At 33.0% G+C, this 24,317-nt stretch overlaps 3 protein-coding genes across 8 annotated transcripts; 1 reads left to right on the top strand and 2 right to left on the bottom strand.

The window, feature by feature from the left end:
• Positions 1-1,546: 1,546 nt before the first annotated feature.
• On the bottom strand, positions 1,547-2,787 carry LOC143200519 (uncharacterized). Its single transcript, XM_076410957.1, has 2 exons — positions 2,618-2,787; positions 1,547-2,515 (listed from the first exon to the last, which is right to left on the bottom strand). The coding sequence occupies exons 1-2, from the start codon at positions 2,634-2,636 to the stop codon at positions 1,650-1,652; spliced, it is 885 nt and encodes a 294-aa protein (XP_076267072.1). The 5' UTR covers positions 2,637-2,787; the 3' UTR covers positions 1,547-1,649.
• An 8,188-nt stretch (positions 2,788-10,975) lies between these two features.
• Positions 10,976-19,260, bottom strand: LOC143200742 (spatacsin). 6 transcript variants are annotated; one of them, XM_076411346.1, is made up of 13 exons: positions 19,030-19,255; positions 18,849-18,942; positions 18,562-18,756; positions 18,164-18,500; positions 16,188-18,058; positions 15,949-16,128; positions 14,756-15,890; positions 14,415-14,701; positions 14,126-14,317; positions 13,870-14,071; positions 13,480-13,805; positions 11,680-11,879; positions 10,976-11,620 (listed from the first exon to the last, which is right to left on the bottom strand). In XM_076411346.1, the coding sequence occupies exons 4-13, from the start codon at positions 18,246-18,248 to the stop codon at positions 11,263-11,265; spliced, it is 4,836 nt and encodes a 1,611-aa protein (XP_076267461.1). In that variant the 5' UTR covers positions 18,249-18,500; positions 18,562-18,756; positions 18,849-18,942; positions 19,030-19,255; the 3' UTR covers positions 10,976-11,262. The 6 variants fall into 6 exon arrangements, with proteins under 6 accessions (XP_076267461.1, XP_076267456.1, XP_076267459.1 ...); XM_076411341.1 differs by having other exon boundaries at positions 18,849-19,260; XM_076411344.1 differs by lacking the exon at positions 18,849-18,942 and having other exon boundaries at positions 19,030-19,259.
• Positions 19,261-19,428: 168 nt separating this feature from the next.
• Positions 19,429-23,764, top strand: LOC143200748 (GTP-binding protein Rit1). Its single transcript, XM_076411360.1, has 5 exons — positions 19,429-20,000; positions 20,058-20,114; positions 20,172-20,245; positions 20,299-20,506; positions 20,641-23,764. Exons 1-5 carry the CDS (start codon positions 19,811-19,813, stop codon positions 20,874-20,876), a joined length of 765 nt encoding a protein of 254 aa, XP_076267475.1. The 5' UTR covers positions 19,429-19,810; the 3' UTR covers positions 20,877-23,764.
• Positions 23,765-24,317: the final 553 nt, after the last annotated feature.

The raw sequence follows: 24,317 nt of genomic DNA, 5'->3' as shown, positions 1-24,317 counted from the left end.
TTGCTTAAATGAAGTACTTTAACATGTTTCCACAAATTGGAGGACTTTAGACATGCATTGAGTTCATCAGCTGGCGTTGATCGTGGAATCACTGGCAATGTTTGACGAAAATCTCCTGCTAATAAAATCATTGCACCACCAAATCGGTTATTATTGCTACGTAGATCTTTTAAGGTTCTGTCTAAAGCCTCCAAAGATTTTTTATGTGCCATCGTGCATTCATCCCAAACAATCAATTTACATTGCTGCAAAACCTTTGCCATTGCAGAGTTCTTCGAAACGTTGCAGGTTGGAGTTTCATTGCTTTGCATATTTAATGGCAATTTTAGTGCTGAATGGGCTGTTCGACCACCTTCAAGCAAAGTTGCTGCGATTCCCGACGAAGCGAGTGCAAGTGCAATTTTATTTTGTGAGCGAATTGTTGCTAATATTAATGAAATAAAAAAAGTTTTTCCTGTACCACCAGGTGCATCTAAGAAATAAATCCCTCCAGTTTCATCATTTGTTACTTTCATAAGAGTTTCAAATACATACTTCTGTTGTTCATTTAACAGTGGAAGATTTGTTTGAATTTATTCTTTCAAAGCGTTGAGATCATACAGTCTTTCTCGATGCAACTCTTGGTTAAAAGCGTCATGCATTGGACGATTGGGCGCGGTCAGGCCTAATTGAATTAATAGTTTGTTTGACATTATCAAGCACATGTCCTCAATTGAAATAAATGCTTCATTGTAAATTTCTTCACTGATTTGTATATTTGGATTTCCCATTCTATTCCGTATTTGATACAAAATATCATCACACATATAATATTTGTACTTCATCCACAAATCAATTGGGTTTGATGGGAAGCATGTAGATATGATTATAGAAAACAATGTTCGTATTTGATGAGTGTGTGATGATATTACAGCATCATTGAGAGTTTGATCCCAATGAGCGTCATTTTCAAGCAATTGCAAACGTTGACAGGCTTCTCTGTAGGATCCACACAATTCACCATCAACAGTTCGTAACTGTTGGAATGATGTTGGGCCACGTACATTGACTAATAGCAGTCGTAAATAAAAACATTCATCATTGCTTGGATGTACTGAATAAATCCGGCCAATCGCATCGGTGGAATATACATCTGTATATCCTGGAACTGGTTTTCGTTGTTTCCGTCGTATAAATCTCCTTGAGGATTGATTCCAGGTATAATATTTTGGCATTTCAGAATATAGCAATGTTTGTGCGAAATCATCGTTTTGGCATGTCTCAAAAAAACTGGTTAATGTAGTAGATGGTGGCTGAGCAGCTCTTTGTACTGCGTTCTGTGCTGTAAAATACACTCTTTGTCCATTTTCTAAATGCACAGCTAAGTGAACAACAGAAGGGTGTCTCTCATGAATAGGAAAAGAAAATATTCGCCAAACTGCTTCATTACTACTGACATAGCGGCCCATTTGGTATTGGGTAACTTCATCATTAGAATTCTCTGCACCAATTCCAATCACAGCCATATCACTCCCTTTGGTTACATATTTGCAAATGTATTTAATCGATTTCACTGAATGGCAAGATTCAACGTTGATGTGTGCTTTGAATGTCTTTGATAAAATGGGTGAATATGGAACAATCCAACGATTATCTATTTCAATATCTTGTTAATTTAATTTGACAATTGTTGATTTTCCATTGTCTGCTGTCGATCTGCGACGATACAATGGATAACCGTCATTACCAGTAATTGTTTCCGATATTAATGTCCGTGGATATCGTTTTGAACATTTACCATCCATCATACACGGTGAATTTTGATTAAGAGTTCCACAGGGACCATGTATCATGTTTTTGATAACTACCTCATGCAATCCAGGATCTACTTGTACATTAGGGATTTCAGCTGATATCACTGCATCAACTTCATTTGGCCTTATCTTTTCAACCAACCAAACCAAAATGTGTGCATGTGGCAATCCTCGTTTCTGCCACTCCACAGAATACATCCAGCAGCGTGTCTCACCAAACACATTATGTTTTACGATGAAATTCATTAAAGATTTCAACTTTTGTCTAAAGACTCTGGCTGTAATATCATGACGATCAATGGATGATTTCCCAGGTAATAACTCCTGCTTAATTTGTATCCATTGCGGATTGCATGTAAATGTGATGAACAAATCTGCTGTACCATAATGACGAACATACGACATGGCATCTTGAGCATATTCGTGCATATGCCGAGGGCTTCCGATGTATGTTGCTGGAAGAATAGTCATCCGACCGACATTCTGTGCATTTCCATCAGTATTAATCGCATCTCGAAGGTGAATATACTCTTCAGATCGGAGTTTGGTTTGATTCAACCTGATGAATGTTAATCTCTCCGTTTCAATTTTAACATACATGTCATCAACATATTTGTGATATAATCGCCGACATTTCAATATGTGATTATCTGCATTTTCCCGAATCATTAGGCGGTATGAATAATAGTTCATTGAACTGACTTTTTTGTTGGTTTCAGAACCTGTAAACAGATTTTGTTTTAATAACATTCAAATATAAAATTAAAATACATAATATAGTGACTGAGATATTATCGCCATAGCTAAACTAATATTTTAGTTACCTGTAATGGGATTTATCATTTTTATTGATAAATCGTAGCCATCTTCACCTTGCCAAAATATAATGGGATATTGCAGTGCATCATATGAGCGGTGTGTTTCCTTTATAGGTTGTAATTGAAAATTCCGACGATGTAAAAAATATCACGGGATTCCAAGTTTTCTCCAACTACAACGATAGCAACTTCATCAATAGTTGGTGCATTAAAACGTCTTGTATATTGACCTGCAGGTGTTTTATCAGCTCTGATTACAATTTTGTGATTATCGGATGGCATCAGATCCAGGGCAGTTTTAAACAATATAATCAATTGATTGTGTTGATGAAATAAAGTTTGTAATTGTTCTACAATAGACCTTTTTACTAAATTGTTATGTGCACAACGCAGATCAATTTCTTGTGGTGAATTGCCCATAAAATAAATTTGCAGGAATTTGTTGTCGCTATCTGACACTGGTAACAGTGAACCTGCTCTGTGATATATTTGCCCTTGTATCTGTAAATAAAAAAAATATTATGGTGTGGTATAAATTAATGGATTGTCAATGATCAAACTTAAATAATATTTGATCTTAAAAAGTATATATTTAGTTTTAACTAATATCTATCAAATATAAAATATAATAAAAGTGTCACTGAAACTGAATCACCATATAATATGATGACTAAGTGATATATTTCGTAATGATTAAGAAATTGAAGATTAGTAACACATCTTAACTTTGGTGACAGAAAATTTTGTTCGCTAAAATAATTATGAGTAACTGCTATAATACATACCTTGAAAGTTGGCATAAAATTTTCCCGAACTGCATTTGTTGCCCCAAATGAAGTCATTTGAAAGCAATTGTTATATTGTTGAATATGTGTCAAAAAGTGTATAGAATCTGTTCCTATTCCTGAAACCAATGAGTACAATGGTTCTGGTGGTGGATCCAATTGTATCAATTTCACTTTACCATTTGCGCAACACAATCCATTGGCTTCGTTTTTGTATTTTAATGCCTTACAGTGTGAGCAAACCAAGTTCATAGAACCAATAACAACACATTGGTAGTTACTGTAGTCAATTGACACATCGTAACTGAAAGCAGCTGGATTCAAACTTGCGCGATTATTAGTTGAATGTCGCGCTCGCGCTTCACGCGTTTGTGATATCCGAATTCTTTCACGTTCATTTCCGTCGTCACGTTCTTGTGCAGTACGATTAGATCGGTAATTAGCTTGGTTTATAGCATTTCTGGTTCTTCTACCTAAATTGCTTCGTCTTATAGGAGGCATATCAAATATAAATTATTTTTTCACTAATCACGAACTAAACAAACACTAACTAACTAAACACTCTGCACAAAACACGATATACGAATTTGTTTCGTGTATCACTTGACAATTCATCTGTCATCTGTCAAAAGTCATCTGTAACAGACAACTTTTTTTTTTAAATTTGATATGACTTGAACTCAAATCCTTTTAAGCCGTACGAATTGTTTTATTTATTTAAAATTTGAATTAAATTTTAAACAAATAAAAAATTTTAAATAAATAAAACAATTCGTACGGATTAAAAGGATTTGAGTTCAAGTCATATCAAATTTAAAAAAAAAAAGTTGTCTGTTACAGATGACTTTTGACAGATGACAGATGAATTGTCAACTGATACACGAAACAAATTCAAACAAAAAGGGCTATTTTTAGGGTTTTTCCAGCAATAATTCTAATTTTTCTCGCCGTAAAAACCATCCCTGAACTTCAACGAACATTTTAAAAAAAGATTTGGCCAAATTGGTCCAGGCGTTGTTGAGTTATGCGCTTAGGAACATATTTTGCGATTCATTTTTATATATAAGATTCAGTATACACAGACGATAATCGTAAAATGTTCAAAATTGCATTTTCGATATTCATCACTTTTTTGTTTCCGTTGTATAAAACTGCCGCCGAAATCCATAAAACTCTTTTAAAAACTTAAGGTAATACTGCTTCGTCATATCCGATGTCTCGGTTTTAGTTTCAACGTTTTAAAATGGTAATTTTTATATTTAAATATATAAAAAATTTAATCGACTTCAAAAAATAAATAAGGAACTCACTAAAATTTAAAAAATAATGAAACTGTATTAATGAAATAAAAATAAACAAAAATCTTATTTAATCTATCTACTACAAGTATTTTATATTCTACTATATACACACAATTTTGCTTAATACCTACCTAAACCTATTTATCTACTTACAATATTTTTTTAAATATATTTTAAAGTCTCCTTTTACCAACTATGGGTTTATCTGGACTGGGACTAAAGTTTAACGTGGGCTCCGAACCACGGTCTTCAGCATTAAGCCTACCGACTGGCGAGTGACCAATTTTAGAAATCATCCCAGAAGACGTCCGGTCTTACCCAGCCTGGTTACTGGCGTGACTGGGATCATTTTCCTTGTCGGATTTTACACTCTTGCCTAGAACACTCACAAATTTTAAACAATCACAAACATAAATTTACGACCATACCCCCAGCAGCATTCGAACCCGCGGCTATCGCAATAGTAGGAAGACTGTCCCATCGCCTTTACCACTGCGCCACCAAGCCGGCTTATTTACAATATTATTTTAACTGCTACCGACTTTGAAATCGGTACGAGCAACAAATTAGATTTGTTTTGTTCGTAATTTAATTTTTTCTATATGTCACAAAATTATATTATTATTTTTGTATTGTTTGGGCTCGGCATTGTTTGGAATGTATGATATTTGTATGATATTTCTATTGTTTTGGCCGATACAACACCACAGTTGAACACCATAAGTCCACACTGGTTTCAAGACTTGTTGGTAAAGAAAAAGCTTATTATGTACCGACAATGCTGAATATCTATCTAATAACATTTTTTTGAACATTAGCTTCAGTTCTTCACATTTTTTCTTAACATGTGGCTTCCATTTCAGTTTAACACAAGAGTCAATATGCATTGATTAATTTTTATATCTAACATTGTATTTCGGCAATAACTGTTTGTAACTTCTCGGTTAATTCAGTGTTGTTATCTCCAATGACTTTGCAGTGTCATCAGCAAGTCACCAGTTGGATTCGTCCAGGTCGTCCGTCCCAGATAAAGGATTCGTCCTATTACATTTCCCTGTGACTCACTTGCTTATATTTTCCTCAAGTCAGAATAGGCATCTTCTTATTTTATTATAAACCTGATCAAACGTAGAATATTGTTTATTGAAGCCAAATTGATGATGCGGAATATCATGATTTTCCTCAATGAATGGTTTTATCATTTTCAATAAAAGTTCTTCAAGTAATTCGGACATTGTCGGAATAATGATAATAACTTCAGCCGTCTTTCACATTTGGGGTACACATTGTAGTCTGAATGAAACATTTAATAGGTTAATCTTAACTAGTACCTTGCTTTTCTCGGAAGTTCGCTTAATATTTTCCCAGTATTAAGGAACCTTTTTTGTGCTAATGCGGTTGACTAATGTCTGCAAAATTCTTCAAAACATTAGTGATGATAAGAGGTTATAAACTGGCAAACGCCGTTTTGGCGCTTTGTTTTGATAAATTTCAAATCGCTGTTTAATATTTTTGATTACTCTGGTTGAAAATGCCGAGGTATAGTCAGTCAGATCAGAAATAAATGGTCAGTCAGAAACAGATTGTGTCTCTAATCAACAACTTTCACCAGGAACGGAAAAATGCGTTAGAGAAGTAAGTAACATGTCAATTAAAAAGTCCCCGACCTGACACATAGATGGCGCTACTAGAATTAAGTCCATATGTTTTTTAGTTAGCCCTAACCCTCAAAAGATGCGAGTATAAATTTGATAGCTGCCGGATCATTATAGCATTTTGAGTGAAGCAACTTTTGTTATTGTAAAAAAAAAATTATAAAAAGGAATTTTGCGTGTTGATAAAATATTGCTTTTTGAAGGGAAAAAATTCAGTTCAAGCAAAAACTTGGCTTGATGCTGAGTTTCCCGACACTACCCCAGGAAAATCAACCATCAAGGATTGGTATGCTAAGTTTAGACGTGTGAAATGAGCACTGAAGACGGTGAACGCAGTGGACGCCCCAAAAAAGTTGTTACCGACGAAAACATTAAAAAAATCCACAAAATGATTTTGAATGACTGTAAATTGAAATTGAATGAAGTAGCAGACACTCTAAAGATATCAACTGAACCTGTACATCATATCATTCACGAATATTTGGGTATGAGAAAGCTCTGTGCAAAGTGGGTGCCGCGCGAGCTCACTTTTGACCAAAAACAACGACGAGTTGATGGTTCGGAGCAATATCTGAAGATGATCAAGCGTAATAAACCTGTTTTTGCGAGTTTTTGCATCGATATGTGACAGTAGATGAAATATGGCTCCATCAATTCACTCCGAAGTCGAATCAACAGTCATCCGACTGGACTGTACACGATGAACCCGCTCCAAAGCGTGGGAAAACGCAACAGTCGGCTGGCAAGATTATGGCGTTTGTATTTTGGGATACGCATGGAATAATCTTCATTGACTACCTTGAAAAAGGAAGGACCATTAACAGCGACTATTACATAGCGTTATTGGACCGTTTGAAGTTGTGTCACAAGTCAGTGAAAACGATGGCAAAAGTCCATGAATTGGGCTTCGAATTGGTTCCTCATCCATCGTAATCTGTAGATCTGCCCCCCCGCGAAAAAAAAAAGAAAAAGAAAGAATTTTTCGTCGAATGAAGAGGTGATCGCCGAAACTGACGCCTATTTTGAAGCAAAGGACAAATTCTACAAAAATGGTATCGAAAAGTTGGAGGGTCGCTATAATTAGTGTATCACTGAATTTCCTTGAAGGAAAATTATGTTTTTTCTGAACATATCATATCTATTTAAAAATAAGATACCACAAAATAAATCTCATTAATGTTATACATTAATAATACTTAATTAATACTTATAATTGTCCTATTAATGGACGCGATCTTGTGGCAATACCTGTGCTATTCAAAATTATTCTATTATAACGTGTAAACCATTAATTATTTGTCCCTTAGTTTTCAAAACACCATGCAAACAAAAACGGTCTCCTAAAGTGATTCCTTTTATTGCTGTCAACATATGGTAAGTGTGAAAGCACGTGATGAATTCCTAACGTTCAATGGTTTAATATTTGTTTTAATTTTTAACTGATTTTTTGTAATTGTTCGCCGTTCACGATTCGTCTCAAGAATCGTCCCGGTCGCGATGGACAATCGTCGAGTTAATGACGTCTCGAAAACCCATTAACTGCTCAATAGTTTGATCCATTTTATTCCCAGACGATGTCTGTCTGGAATTATTTTTAAGTGTAAGACACGTACGTCGTTTTGTGCTAAAGTTTTCGAAACCGAAAAGACTTTCTTGCCAACAAATATAATCATTATCAAATATAATTTATTTTAACACTAGCGACCCGCCCCGGCTTCGCACGGGTGCAATGCTGATACTAAATTAAATAAACTACAGAAAAAATATGAACATTGTATATAAAAACATAGCGGCCCGCTCCGACTTTGCACGGGCATAAAATATATATGCCTATGTCACTCAATGAAAACATGATTAAAATCGATCCAGTATTTTTGGTTCAATCATTACTGCCCTTGGCCTGCACGCATTAAATTTGGAGCAAAACAATTCCTCTTCCCGTATACTTACTATGAAGATTTCCTGCTATCTTTGGAATATCTAAATTCATACAATTTTTATTACATTACACATTTTATTCATTACTGCCCTTGGCCTGCACGCATTAAATTTAGAGTAAAACAATTCCTCTTCCCCTATACTTACTATGAAGATTTCTTGCTATCTTTGGAATATCTAAATTCGTACAATTTTTATTACATTACACATTTTTAAACGCAAATTTTAAATTTGTAATATCTCCGAAAATATTTGTTTAATTTACATGCTGTAAGGAACCATATTGATCTATATTAATTGCACACTGTATTTAAGGTACTTAATTCGATAAGGATTAATGCCGTATTGCTTAAAATAGCTTCGTAAATAAGCCATTTTCTCACGTAAAAAGTAAACAATAAAAATGGTTAACGTGGGTTATCCCTAAAAGATAAACATATACCATCGCGGACTTTTTTGTAGACCTTTTTATGGTGTACAATACTGTAGTACATTAATTTGATCTAACTCGTAGGGTTAGGCAGCGTTTTTGCTAATTGCTAAATAAGCCTAAAAAAATAGGTTAATTTACGACATCACGTTAGAAACCTCTAATATTAGCAATGTTGCTTTAGTATATTATGCATGTATTATACATATAAACCTTCCTCTTGAATCACTCTATCTATTGAAAAAAACCGCATCAAAATCCGTTGCGTAGTTTTAAAGATTTAAGCGCACATAGGGATATAGGGACAGTTAGATGTTTTATTATATTTAAATTTAGCTCTTTTCCACGCCATCCATGCGTTAGAGTTCTAAGCGCGTTTTTATGTATTGGTCTCCACCTACTTAACAATTATTTATCCAAATAATATGTTTTACTTTCATTAAAGAACATATTTACCTTTTACACTTAGTTCTTTTTTCCTTCGAAACAGTGTTTTCTTATAAAGGCATTTTGATATTACTGTATTTCTCCTTAGTTTGTTCTGTTACTACCTGTATATATCTCTTCGGTATATATTCTCTTCTTCAAAAAACTAGATTTAATCCCTGCATTGTCCCTAATGCATTTGCCATATCTGGAAAACAGTTTGCTAAAAAAAGTACTCTTTCTTCTAGTATTCTAATTTAATATAAGTATTGTTATATTTAATTATTTTTATACCGAAAAAACTGCGCACTGTTTTATGCATTTCATATATTTGATCTCTGTTGGAGCTAAAATCGAACTGATTAAGGAGTAAGAGAATTAAGAGAATTTTAAGCAATCATAAACACGCTAACTAGAAACAGTGTCAAAAAAAGTGTTGAAACCGTTTCAAGTTTTAAGCGTCTATTCCCATCTGGACTACTTTCCGGAAAATGTGGGAGTGAAGAGCAAAGTAAACGATTTCAGGAGGACATTATAGAGATGAAGAAAATATACCAAAAAAATGGAGCATCTCAATGATATTAGACTACTACTGTTGGACGGTTCAGATTCTTTCCACAAACGAAAATGTACAAAGAGCCTTACTGGGAAAAAGAAAAGGTTTTAATATATTATGTTGATATATAGAAAATATTTTAAAAATTATGTACCGTTAAAGGTTTGTAAAAAAATATTTTTCAAGCCTTTATTTGCTTTTATTTTAATATAATAAATAGAAACGTGTCATCCTATAACAAAAAGGAACTCATTTTCGGATTCAACTCAAAAACATGTACATACGGGGCTTATTCAACTCCATTCTGCAGTTGACTCTGAATTATCTACTAGCTCTGTAATTTATCAAACATATTAAAACTTACGTGCTAATTGTTTCTTTTAGTACATTTAAATAGGCGAAGTTGGCTATAGTATAAGTAAACATTTATAATTTGAATAAGGAGGTTTGAACAAAACCAATTACTATATCTGGAATTTATTTTAGTATAAAAGTTAATAAACGAGTGAATGACGATTATATCACAGATCGAAAATTAACATAAACAAAAATAAAATGTGTAAGTTACATAACTAAATCAGTCAAGAACATTCATATAACGTATTATCATATCTATTAAACTTAATTAAAGTGAAATAACATTTAAATAAAACCAGCGTAAAACTTATATAGGAACAATACTTTATATCTATATATGGGGTTAAAACCTTTGGTATACATCAGCCTTTTATTCCTTTCTTCTACACTACATCTTTAAGGTATGAAGTCTCTTCTGATAAAGCTAGTTTCTCTATTGGCTGGTTAAAGCCCAACTCTTTAGCCAGACGAAATTTCACATCGGCCGATCTCAAACAGAAAATTAAGTGCGTCATATTTTTGTAGTCAGAGCCAGAGTTTATTTTGTTGAAATTGAAATTTCTTCCTATTTCCCTCACCTATTGGTCGTCGATACCCATCACATCCATAAATGATTCCAAACTAAAAATAGCGCATTCCCAAATTATTGAACGCTGGTATATATATATATATATATATATATATATATATATATATATATATATATATATATATATATATATATATATCTATATATATACATGTGGGGCTTATTTAACTCCATTCTTCAGTTGACATTGAATTATTTACTAGCTCTGTAATATATCATGCACATTAAAACATACGTGCTAATTGTTTCATTTAGTACATTTAAATAGGCGAAGTTGGCTATAGTATAACATTTATAATTTGAATAAAGAGGTATGAACAAAACCAATTACTATATCTCGAATTTATTTTAGTATAAAAGTTTAAACGAGTGAATGACGATTATATCACAGATCGAAAATTAACACAAACAACAATAAAATTTGTAATTCACATAACTAAATCAGTCAAAAACATACAATATGAGTAACATAATAAAATCTAACCAACATATAACATATTATCGTATCTATTAAACTTAACTAAAATGAAATAACATTTAAATAAAACCAGCGTAAAACTTATATAAGAACAATACTTTATATCTATATGTGGGGTTAAAACCTTTAGTATACATCAGCCTTTTTTCCCTTTCTTCCACACTACATCTTTAAGGTATGAAGTCTCTTCTGATAAAGCTAGTTTCTCTATTAGCTGGTTGAAGCCCAACTCTTTAGCCAGACGAAATTTCACATTGACCGATCTCAAACAGCAAATCAAGTGCGTCATATTTTTGTAGCCAGAGCCGGAGTTAATTTTGTTCAAATTGAATTTTCGTCCTATTTCCATCACCAGTTGTTCGTCGATACCTACCACATCCATAAACGATTCCAAATAGTTCAAATTATTTTTCTGAATGACTTGTTCAAATAATATTGAAGCCCAGTCGGGTGTGAAGTTGTACGCTTCCATTACGATCATCGCTTGATGGAAGCTGAATTATTCAAACATTCATATTTAATTGAAGAAAAACATTAAAATTAAAAAACTTACTTCAGATATGTCGACATCAAAGTTATTATTTGGAGTCTATTTAAGTCAAATAGTAATGGTGCTTTCTCATTTTGATTGATATGGGCTAAGAGCGATTTCTGAATAGCTATCAGTTCGCTTTGTTTGAGAACACTCATTGCTCTCGTCATTTTCTGTCCTTCCACGTGATATTCAGCGGCTAGCACATAACAATCCATTGCCTATAAACAAAAAGTATGCTCATTAAATGTGTATATTAATAAAATAATGTGTTTATTAATAATATCAATAAAAAAAATAGTCATTTAAGGATTATCATCAACAACAAATCAAAACGATAATAAAAGAGAACTAGAGGTTTATGGACATGAAGTGGCGACCGAGATTCGGTCTGCTGCAAAAGAAGCTCCCCAATATCAACAGAGAAATCAGAATATGACGTATATTACCCTATCGAAATTAGGGGAATGGATAAAATAAAGATGAAAAGCTGGAAAGAAAAAAAGAGTATGGAATAGAACCCGAAATGCTGTATACAAAACAATGTTTAATAGACGTAGTAATTCTGGAAACAGACAAAGATTATTCGCTATGGAAAAAAAAATTCGAAGATTAAAAAACTAATTATCAGTGTTAAGCAGAACACTCGCAGAACATTTAGCTAACATATTTCAATTGAATTATATAGAATCTACAATGGATACACATCTTGTTTATCAATCTGATATAGCTATAATATCAGAATTCTATTTCGAAATCAGCAGCCTCCAATCGACCAAATTTACGGAGTAATAGCAATTGTTGAAAAGGCAGTTGAAGAAATATTGCCCTGCAATATTCCTGGATGCATAAGAAGCTTATGACCGGATATAGCATTTCGGACTAATCTACTAGATGAGTAAATTCTTACCGCCGAATTATTATCACTTGCTAGAATCATATCTATTCGACAGAAAATTTAGAGTCCTACATGAAGGGACATTATCACCATTTAAACCTACTTCGGCGGGAGCTCCCTAGGGTTATGGGACCATTCTTGTATCTGCTCTACACTGTAGATATACCAACAACAAAAGGTACAATACTTGGAACCTTCGTCGACAACATAGTTATTACGCCAAAAGACATATATTTGCCTAAGGATGTAGAAAAACTACAAGTGGTAGTCAACAACGACAAAACGAGAAAAACTTAATATCACTTAAAGGATACTCGATTCCTTAAGCAGAATCAGTTAAATACCTGGACATCCATCTTGATGATAGGTTAAATTAGAAACGTTATTTTAAATAAGAAGCAGAACACATCAGACTCAAAATCAAGCAACTGTACTGGTTAGACAGTAGATACTCCCAACTTAAATCAAGATTAAAATCAAAGAGATTGGTTTATCGGGCAATCATAGACCCAATTAGGACCTGTAGGGTGCAAACAAGGGGTTACGGTAAACATCAAACCAACTAGTAAGCCAACGCTGCCAAAACAAATTACCAATATTTATCACTATTTAACGAAGAACTGGACGATGACCTCCAAATCAAATGGATTTACGATGTAATCGAAGATTTCGCTTAAAAGCATGAAATAAGCTTACTTATACAGCAACTTGGAAGTAACACAACTAACTGTATGTACAGTACATAAGTGTTCTATTTATATCTCATGTATTTATCCTGTAATCGTCTTGCTTGTGTATTGATGTAAGTATAACACAAAAGTAGTAATAAATTAAAATGTAAATCAAGATTGTACTAAGCATATCTAATGTAAGATACAATTAATTTAAAAAATATATATTTGTTAAATGAGCATTCTACTAACTTTATGAAGAAGTTCACGAACGTTGGGATTTTTAGTAATAAAATAGATGTCATCGTTTCCTTCTCTTCTCGAGAGAGTCTTTAGTGTTTTAAGATGGTCCTTTCCCTCTATCTCATAATCTTCGGCTATATCAGAATACATACTGAAATGTATCGCAACGATTCGGTACAATTCTTTATCCATTGGACAGTTCTTCTTGAGAAACTCGACGCAAGCTTGCTTTAGTTGTTTATCCTTGTTGGTTCCTTTATTTAGCAGAAACTCGAATTGGTGGTTTTCTTTGAGTATGTGAAAAACGAAATTCAATTCCGTATATCTTTGAACACCTACATTTTCAGAAAAAAAAAATTGTAAAAAATATAGTTAAGTAAAGTATCAAACTCAATATACCTGTGAATAATCTAACAATCAGCTTCCAACTTCGTACGGCCAGCAAATGCAGAACCACGCTTCTGCACTTTCTTAAAATAAGTGATATTCCTTCCATGCTACAATCACTGGTGAAAAAAGCGTGCGATGCTATAAGCAGTTCGACTACAAGGGCCATGTCACTAATTTTAAAGTTTTCATCAGCAATTGCCTGGAAAGAATGCTAATATACATCATGTACAGATTACATAATCAGTAATTTAGAAATTTTTCTTACTAGTTGTTGGTGTATTTTAATAGCCTCACTATAAAACTTGTAACCTAAGTTGTAACTGTCGTTTTTAAATAGCTTCAGTATTAACTCGAACTGTGTATCAAGTCGAATATCCCACATGGTGAAACTTATGACGCTCGATTTGGTATAATTGGAAACTGACTGTGAAAATTGCTCACAAACAAAGTCAATAATCTGTAAGTAATTTTATATTTAATTAGCAATAAAAAATTAAAAACAAGTAATTTTTTAACACAATAAAGACTATTTACCATTACAAATTAAAAATTACCTGATTTTTTGTCCAATCAAACACTTTAAGGAAATCATGTACTACATATAATTTATTAGAACAATCATCTTGGATAGCTTGTTTCAGATTATTCACATGATCCATACAAGATATTAAGGTAGTGTAAGGAGTATCAATATTTCGACTGATTCGATATTTCATGAAGATAGAATAACCTAGATCAACCCCATGTGTTAACTTTGAAACCAAACCGTGAATTAGAGTTAGAGAATCCTTAGACTGTCTATTGCAGTCTTCCCATTCAAGGTCCTCATAACTTTTGTTTTCTACAAAGTGATATTGATATTAAATGACATGATATGATATTAATAATCATTTACCTGAAGAGACGCTAACAGTTCTATAAGTAAAACTCCTGCGGAAACTCTTCCTGGGCATATCCATAAATTTTGATAATACTGGTTTCTTATCAGTCAGTTGATGAGGCGATATAATCTCCTCGGCCAGTTCATGACACAACTTCAACATATCCACATCGACATTATCACAGCCGAACATTTTCCCTAAACTTAAAGCCAGCCAAAACCTTCCTTGGTCCAAAAAGGTAACCATAATTTCGTTCAATTTTTGGGTGTGATCTTCGGTGAGACATTCTTCGACCGAGTGAACTTTTTGCAATCTTTCCAACATTTCCCGGTAAGATATGTTATCATTAGATGTGTCACCGTCCACCAATTCGTCGACAGGTAAATTGTTATTGGGGATATTCAGGAAAGCAATGATTTTTTTCCTTTCGAGTTCGTATTTGTTGGTTAGGTTATTATCGACGGCCCATCGATGGGATGCTTTTAACAGGAAATATTTTTCTCTATCGTTAATAGTACCTCTCTCTTTAAAAAATGAGATTGCGTATTCGGGTAGCACATTTTCCTCTTGAAATTCCGTGCAGCATGACTTTAAGAAATCTTCAATAGGTACTCGTCGATTTTCATATGCTTTCTGCCATTTTTTCAGTACGATAAAGTTGGTGTCCATGCCACAGAGTTTTGCTATGCTCAGAGCATGTTCAAAATGTTCAAATTTCATCAGATTCTCCACGCATCGTTCTATTTCTTCTTGTCGCTTACCGACATCCAGATAGTTGGCAACATTTAGATTTACCTCCGTCCGAAACACGGTCTCCAGAATTTGTAAAAGGGATGTGAAGTCTGGCACCTCACAGGTGAAATAATCCCTCAGGTTAACACGACTAAGAATATTGACGAAATCCAGCTCTTCTAAATAAGATGTTGTGTTATAGATGACGAAACTATTTGTGATCTTCAGAGCTGTCGATTCGATCCAAAGTCTGTTCTTAAGATAATTCATTTCGAAATCGACCTGACTGAAAACGCTGACGCGTCTGCTGGCGTTTTGGGTTTTGAATTGCTTCAGTTTAGCCCTTAAGTTATCTAGGCAGATATCTTTGTCGATAATCCTATTTAAAAAATCAAGAAAGGAAGTCAAGGGGTTGTCCTAAAATATTTTAAACATTCATTATTGATCATCGATATCAAGAAATATTTTTACTCACCGGAAGAAATATCACAAAACTTTCGAGCAGAGATTTGGGAAATTTATTCATCACACAAGTGTTGAGTAAATCACTGACGGATTGAGCGTTTGTTCTCAGTGATTCCATATTATTACAGGCTTCATGCAGGTTTGTTGATACACACAACCATGTTAACCAGCTGGTGATAATTGAGTCAGGCTAAAATATAAATATATATTGTTTTGTGTGACTAACTGAAACAATTTCGAAAGACTTACCTCATATATAGTCGCTAGAATAGAGAGTAACGGGCTTCTGTAGAAGTAACTGGCTTGAAGGAACGCCTTTGGTGGGTCGGCACTATTGTGGCATCTGATCAACGTTTGAAGTAATGTAGCTTTGGTATTGGAGATATCAATTTCCAACTGATCCAAGTCGAAGGAAGTAAAATTACTATCAACATTCTCACGTCCGGAGCGATCAAAATCATTCTCCGGCAGCTTCTCCCTACTGAACATTCTTTTCATCCCTCGCTTAAATAGCATGTAGCTCTTTGAGTTACGTCTCTTTACCAAATCGCTAGATTCCTTTACGTCAATATCATGAACGACGCTATGTACTATGTGTTCCAGTAAACTAGGATTTTTGAAATTAGCGCAGAGTGGCTTGACTTGTTCCATCGGATAGTTCTTCATCTCCGAATACAATAAAAATTGGAACCACATATTGTTTTGGGCGAGATTGCTCAAAAATAGATCTGGTAAAGGCAGCTGACGCAAGACACTAAACTGGACCACTATCTCATATCGTTTGCACGCTTTAATGAACTCTTCGGCGCTCTTCACCATCTTTGTAAAATCCATTGTTTTTGTTACAGCTTCATCCAATAATGTTTGAAGCTCGTAGGCATTCTTCTCCATATTCAAAAGCAACGGCACAATTTCGACACTCGAGTTATTATGACCAATAATATTAGCGGCTTGAACAGCAATCCGAAGCTCGGTGGAATCGACTCCGATCATTTCCATGAAAGATATGCAAGCCATAGCTATGTGGACGTCGTAAAACTTGGTCACGCCTATTTTGAACACCTTCTTTTTAGCATCTTCGGTCTGTTGGGTGTTAATGGCGGAATTCACTTTCAGCTGGTCTAAGTAAAATCGTTTACTGGCAATACTGGGTCGTCCAGACTTAAGATAGAAGGTGTAGTTGAGTTTTTTAGAATATGCCACGTTTTTTAAATCATCCGGCGATGCGAAAGACGGCAACGGCTTATTTTCAAATCTGAACGAGTATATTTTCCGTGTGTCGATTCCGTGATGCTTATCCAATAAATCAAAATAATTTATCGTGCAGACAATCGGTTTCGTTCTTCTAGAGTATAGCTTTCCTAATAAGCTGGATGAATCAAACAACGGGATGATGCAATTATACACATCAATATCATATAAAGACAGCGAACGCTTTTCAAAAACATCCTCTATAAATATATCTGGTGTGAATAAAATGAGACTCAAAAGTATATAAGGGTTATCACAGAAATATTTTTCTATATCACCATTCGATAAATATTTTGCTACAGTATATATATTATTACATAACAACTCTTCATTAAACTCTCTAGTTAGATTTTGAAAACTGGCCATCAGCTCAACATGCCTTGATTCAAAATTTATTGATATATCTGGATCTTTTAGATTATCCAAACATGAACTGAATAGAGGCAACAAATCATTTTCTATGGCGTATTCAGTAAGCATTGTCACGAACCTCGAAATAGTAATGTTTGAAGATGTTTTGTTCAAAATATTATAGATGTTTCCAATATTATCAGAGCTATTAACTCTGGATACAATAGACAGAAACTTGTTATCAGTTTCATTAATAAAGACTCCATATCTTCCCAATTCATTGAGAATATTTTCTAAGCTCTCTGGTGGAAGGTTTGTAGAAAGAATAATATCCAACATATTTTGATCTATTGCAGAATTTTTGAGAATACTCAGCAAATTTTTGGGAAGATCTAAGCTCATCAGTGGTTTTGGTGCAAATGCTAATTGAATCCAGTATATTATAACGTCTATTTCATTTTGGCAAAGTAATTGCTTCCAGATGTGTTCTGGTTTAAGGAAAGGTTCTAGATTATTGTCTAAAATTTAAAACATTTTATTTTATATCAATATGTCTCAAGCATATTACATGAAACATTAACATGTAAATTGTTAATTTAATTTAATTTATATTAACATCTCACCATGTATATTTATGAATAATTTTGCAGATACATCATTTTTCCACATATCTGTTTGTTTGTCTAGTCCTTCTATACTTTCCTCCATTAAATTATTTTGATGAGTTAAAAGCTTGTTGTCTATAATAATCTCCAAAAAATTCTGCAGATTCTCATATATCAGTGATATTTTGTCCTGCTCTTTTAAATAATTATAAATATATCCCCGTAAATGCCTCTTCTGAGTTTTGTAAAAGATATTTTGCAGTTCCTCTATGGTATCTAGTTTTGCATTTGTAAGGATAGTAGTCACTCTGAATATTAATTTGCGTTCTAGGAGCTCTTCAATCCATGTCAGTACCTAGGAATTAGAGTCCTTGTTAATATTGAAAACATTTGTTAATTTAAAAACATAACCATACCTCATTTTTTATCACATCATATGCCTCTTCTTGAAGGGTATTATTTTTTTGAGCTAAAAATGTTTCTGCTAATAATATATGTCCCTTTGATGCTGCTTCACGTATAATTTCTTTGTCAGTCCTACGAGTCCATCCAATCCAAATACTTAAATTTTCTTTTGATATGCCTTGGGGTGGTGTAGGATTAATTTGTTCCTACAAATAATGTTATAAGGTAAAAATGCGCAAAATATTATCTTCTGTACAAGTCCTAACTGAATTAAATGTAATTTAACACATTTGGATACCTTCTGTGTGGTTTTAACATTTTTTTCTTTGTTTTCAGTTACTCGATTATGGTTTGGCTCATTTCCTTTGTTAATATTAATATATTTGCCATATCTAATATTGTACATTATTCAAGGAATAAATTAACAACAATAATGCAGATCTTCACTCAAGAAACAATGATTTATAACTAATATATACCTGAAATTTAAGTTTTGATCCCATTTTAGTCAATTAGTAGCCTTTGTTAATAGAAATCATAATTCAATTAAATATTTGTTTTTTTGCGATAAGTAAATAAATAACTAAGCGATTTTAGTACAGTTAAAGCATCATATATTGACATGTTTACTATTTTTATTAGAGTACAATTTATGACACAAAACAGCTGTGCTTTTGATAAGATTATTGGGTTCATTTTGTGTCGTATTACATCTTTTTGTTGAGATAAAACAATTTATTTCTGTTATATTTATATTATTTCATGTTATTTTCATTCATAAATCATTTATTGTGACATCTAGTGTTTAATTGCAAGTATAAATTACAAATTTCTTTATTTTGCAAGTGTATACTCGGTTATATAATCTTCATATAAAAGTGACAATTTAATATTGTGAACTTCTAATTGTTTATATATTTATTAACCGTGTTAATTAATACGGTATAGGTATATTTCGTATGTTATACTTCTGTATAAAGTTTATAGAATGAAGTAGTCGAACTGAATATAATTGGAATTAAAATAAATTTTTCGATCATCAGTACCATCTGTTAATCTAATGCCTCAACAGATTTTATGAACTTAAGCTACACTTACGTTTCTGATAATTGTCAAACCTCTGTCTTTTTCTAGTGGTGAATAGTTGAGATTGTTAAGTTTGACGTTTAAAGACAGGAGTGGCATACATCAATATTTATTTATGAATTTGATACCATTTTCATAAATATTTAAGTTTCCTACTAATTTTCGGAATATATAATGGCTGGTGAAGCAAGCCACAAGAAGAAAGGGAAATTATCAAGACAGGAATCAAATCGATCAGCAAAAGATTCAGATATTGAAACGGATAGGCCAGCAGTTGGTGTAAGCAATAATCAAAACAAATCCAGAACTGGTATTAGGGTTTATAAAATTGTTGTATTGGGTGATGGTGGAGTAGGCAAATCGGGTATTAAATTTTTTAGTTTTTAGTTTGGTTTTGTATTGTAGATGTTTTAACTTTCAGCTGTAACATTACAATTTGTAAGCCACAGTTTTTTGGATTATCATGACCCCACAATTGGTAAGTTATTTATATATGTACTACGGTATGTTTTATAGAGCCATTGTATATTTGCAGAGGATTCTTATCAACAGCAGGCAGTTATTGATGGAGAACCTGCACTGTTGGATATTTTAGATACAGCTGGCCAAGTGAGTGATTTGATTATTAATCAATTTGAGTATCTGTTTTATACATGTTTCAGGTTGAGTTCACAGCAATGCGTGATCAATATATGCGATGTGGTGAAGGATTCATGATCTGTTACAGTGTCACAGATCGTCATAGCTTCCAGGAGGCCTCTGAATATAAGAAATTGATACAGAAAGTTAGAGCATCAGAAGACACTCCAGTAGTTTTAGTAGGAAACAAATTTGATCTTCATATGCAGAGGAAGGTTTCCACAGAAGAAGGTAAGTTCTTAATCTGTTGACTTGCTTATGTGTTTATTGAAAAGTTTTAATAGTATTAAACTTTTATGAGTTTCTTGATATGTTATGAAAGGTTTTGATTATATTTGGTATGTTATCAAAATATTTTTATTTAGGGAAATCTTTGGCGCGTCAATTTGGCTGTCCATTTTACGAGACATCCGCATGTCTTCGGACTTATGTCGATGACGCCTTTCACACTCTAGTCCGTGAAATACGAGCCAAAGAACGGCAACGACTGGGCCTACCAGGTAACGAGCGAAAATTACGACGGCACAGCAAGTGGTGGCGATTGCGAAGTATCTTCGCACTAGTTTTCAAAAGGAAAAGGCATACGGGTTATAGTTCGTAAGTCTTCTTGTAGTTTCCCCCGAGTTGGTTGATTTACATTCATAGAAAACAGAAACTTCCAATTCGCAAAACGCCCCTCGATTTGACTAATGTTATTTTAATTTCTACGGAACATTCCTTCCGGATTCTTACTGTACTGCCATGTTTTATTTTTAGGTTTGAATAGTTAGTGAAAGATTAGTAGTCGTGTGACGTTACATTAACAATTTTTACTTTTCTCTGATTTAATTTTTGGATCTAGTAGAACTTTTATAGATGATTTTGCTGGTATTATTGTTGATATCTTGATACACTAAATACCTGATTTTATTGCTCTCTAAAGCACACATATTTGTGTCTCGAGTTAGATAATGATCTGAGTAAGACTATATATCTTACAAACAAATTTAGTCTATATTATGTTGATGCAAAGTCATTTTATTCGTGCCATAAATTGTCACATGACTACTCCTGATATCTCGAACGATTTATTCTAATCTCTGATCTACAGATAGTATGGTACGCGTACCAGCTGGTTTTCAAATGAAGAAGAATATTCTTTAAGTAATTGAGCAGTTTTGTACAGGGTACTATATGAAGAATGTCTCTTCTTGTAGGAGACTACAAGAAGGTACAAAAGAAAATTAACAGTGGATCATTTCCATGACACCGCGTTGGGGCGTGGTGTGTCTTTTAAACAATAGAATCTTTTTAGTGCCAACATAGTAGTAATGATCATAGATTTATACAGAAGTTGCTAGTCTTATTTAATTCGCCCAATTAATCCTGACAGTTCAATGATCAAACCTGTGCATTTAATTTGAACCGGTGAATGTTTTTTCGATTTAATTGCGAAATTAAGAGGATTAAAAGAGGAAAAAGAGCTTTAAATATTAGGTTATAAAATACATATTTATATATACATAATATATAAAAAAAATGCAAAATAAACTAAATATAGTTGTTAGTAATATAATATTAACTTTTATTTGAAACTGTTGAAAGAACTTTTTGTTTATATATCGTTTAAAAAATATTTATTTTCTAGTCATATTGAATGGTAAAGTATATTTTTGTTAGTGGCGAAACAAATATAAATGTATATAACGAGAAGGGCGGGTACTTCTGGTTATATAATACCTTCTTTGGTAGACCTAAATTTGATTATTCCAAAGAGAGAAGAAGATATCTTCCAGTTTACAGTCTTCGTTATTTTTCTTTGGAATAAACAGATTTTCAGCTATGCACAAATTTAGTTGCACTGCACAAAACAATTATCAGGCAGCCTTTGATAATAATTTTTGTGGATTGTTTTTGCCTCTGGTTAAATGATCTTAATTGACAATTTGATGATATCCCGATGTAGAAGTATTAATTGTTTTACGCAGTGTTATGTAGTGTTGTAACAACATTTATTTTAATGACCAAAAACCTATGTTATAATTCTGGTAGTAAATACAGGGTTATATAAATTTAATTGCTCATTTTCGCGAAGTCTGAAAAATAATGAATGCAATTGTTGGTTTTTACTCCATTTATTCGTTATTTTTCAGTTGTCTTTCGGCTTACAGTTAGTGGTGAAGTATGTTATAACCCTCAGACTTCCAATAAGGCTATCATAATATTATTTATATGAGCGACAATCAGTTCAACTCAAATTTGATACAGTAGTGGCAGTTTTTCTACGTACGGCAGGATAGTTGAGGGGGGCACAGTGGTTTGAGACTGTGTCGTGTGCGGGTGGAATTTCACGGACGGTCACTAATTCCACTGGATCTCTTTTCAGGGCCCTAAAGACACTCACTAGTAATTAAGGACAATAGTTTAAATTAGCGATGACTCGTTCAATCTGCGCGTGAATTTCCACCCGTACCTTTTATTGTTTTTCGTTAAAATTAATGAGCAATTTAGTCTTTCAAAAGAAATGCCTTTTCCGTTGATTCCGTTTCGATTTTTTATCGAGAATTAAAAAACGTGTTGTATAATACGATAAATGTTATAGGTGAGACTACAAAACAAGTTAAGCAATAACTGATAGATGTATGTATACATTGAGATGTAAGTAATTTTTTAAGTCTACAAATTATAGTTTTGGCATGTATAAAAATATTGACGGATTGTGTACAAAAGTCATAGGTTTACTATCATATATATTTTTATGTACCAAAGCTTTGGCGTCATTAAAAAAAATTAACAGTATATTGTAAATCATTAACCTGGAGCTAATCACGGTAACTTTGATAATTGAAAGCGCTGGACTATACTAAATACAATAGATACTAAAACATTTCGAATGCCGACTCTAGGGTTTTTAATTATGGAGTATCGAAGCATTATTTCAGTTTGAAAAGAGAATACAATTATTAGTACAATTAAGGAGATGTAAAAGAGCTTAGCAGTATTTAGTATCTCTCATACATCGTTCTACATCATCGTACCTAAATTGGTTTGGATTAATACAGTTGACTGTGTTTCATATATTTTTTTAAGTGATCATTTTGTCGAAGGTGCGGACTGTTTTCGGTGAGATGATGTTGGACGATTGTTTCGCAACTGAAATTGCCATAGAATTCGTTCTCGTAGTTAGATATTCATTTTTGATGTACGAAACTATAAGGACAAAGTATTCTGTTATCATCATCATTATCATCACAATCAACATCATCGTTGTTGTAAAAGTATTAAGTCTTTTTTTTTTGGTCAAATTTTGCTGGTTGATATAGAAGACTGAAATATGATTTTGTTGTTTTCTATGTTTCTACACCTACCGATTTGGTTTCCTGCTGATTTGTAACCCTATTTATATCATCTAGTGATATATAAATTCAATACGTATTTGTAATGAAATATTGTTGTAATCGTTTTAAGCATATTAATTTATTATTTTTTAATATATTAAAATTATTACTATTGCATTTGTTATTTCTTGATAGGTATTAGGTGTGTGAAAAAGTAATCCAAGTCTTCTAATTATATTAAGGGTATAATTTAATTTCGGCAGAAAACATTTGAAATTAGACCAAGTGATTATGCCGTGTGCAGGAGATATTTCCATATCAAATTCAGGAGGCTCTTTTACGCGATGCAAATAACGGTTCTGTTACGCAGAAGTATGACTTACCCGCTTCGTTGCCTAGCAAATGACATTATCTGATTAAGTAATACTTTCAGTTCGTTCAATTATTTACTTTTCTTTTCTTTCTACTTGTTCAGCTTCAGGAATTGGATATGCATTAAACTATGATGCGATTATAAGAACACTTTTGAATACTATGAAATTATATGTCAAATTTATCTAATCTTTGTTCTCTCACTTTTCATTTTTGTTGTGGTAAAAAGCACTTCTTTGTAAAAAGTGATTATTGATACGTTGTCAAAACAAAAATTATAATGTCAAATGTCAATTATTTGTTTCACACACCTAATAGTTACAGTATTATTATGGACATCCCCTTCCTTTATC

Source organism: Rhynchophorus ferrugineus, unplaced genomic scaffold (genome assembly GCF_030347505.1).
Source record: "Rhynchophorus ferrugineus isolate W39M unplaced genomic scaffold, kcgeb_rfMv2 rfM8, whole genome shotgun sequence".
Taxonomy (NCBI): Eukaryota; Metazoa; Arthropoda; class Insecta; order Coleoptera; family Curculionidae; genus Rhynchophorus; species Rhynchophorus ferrugineus.
Note: the sequence above shows the minus strand (reverse complement) of the source record. Positions and strands in the feature narration are given on the sequence as shown.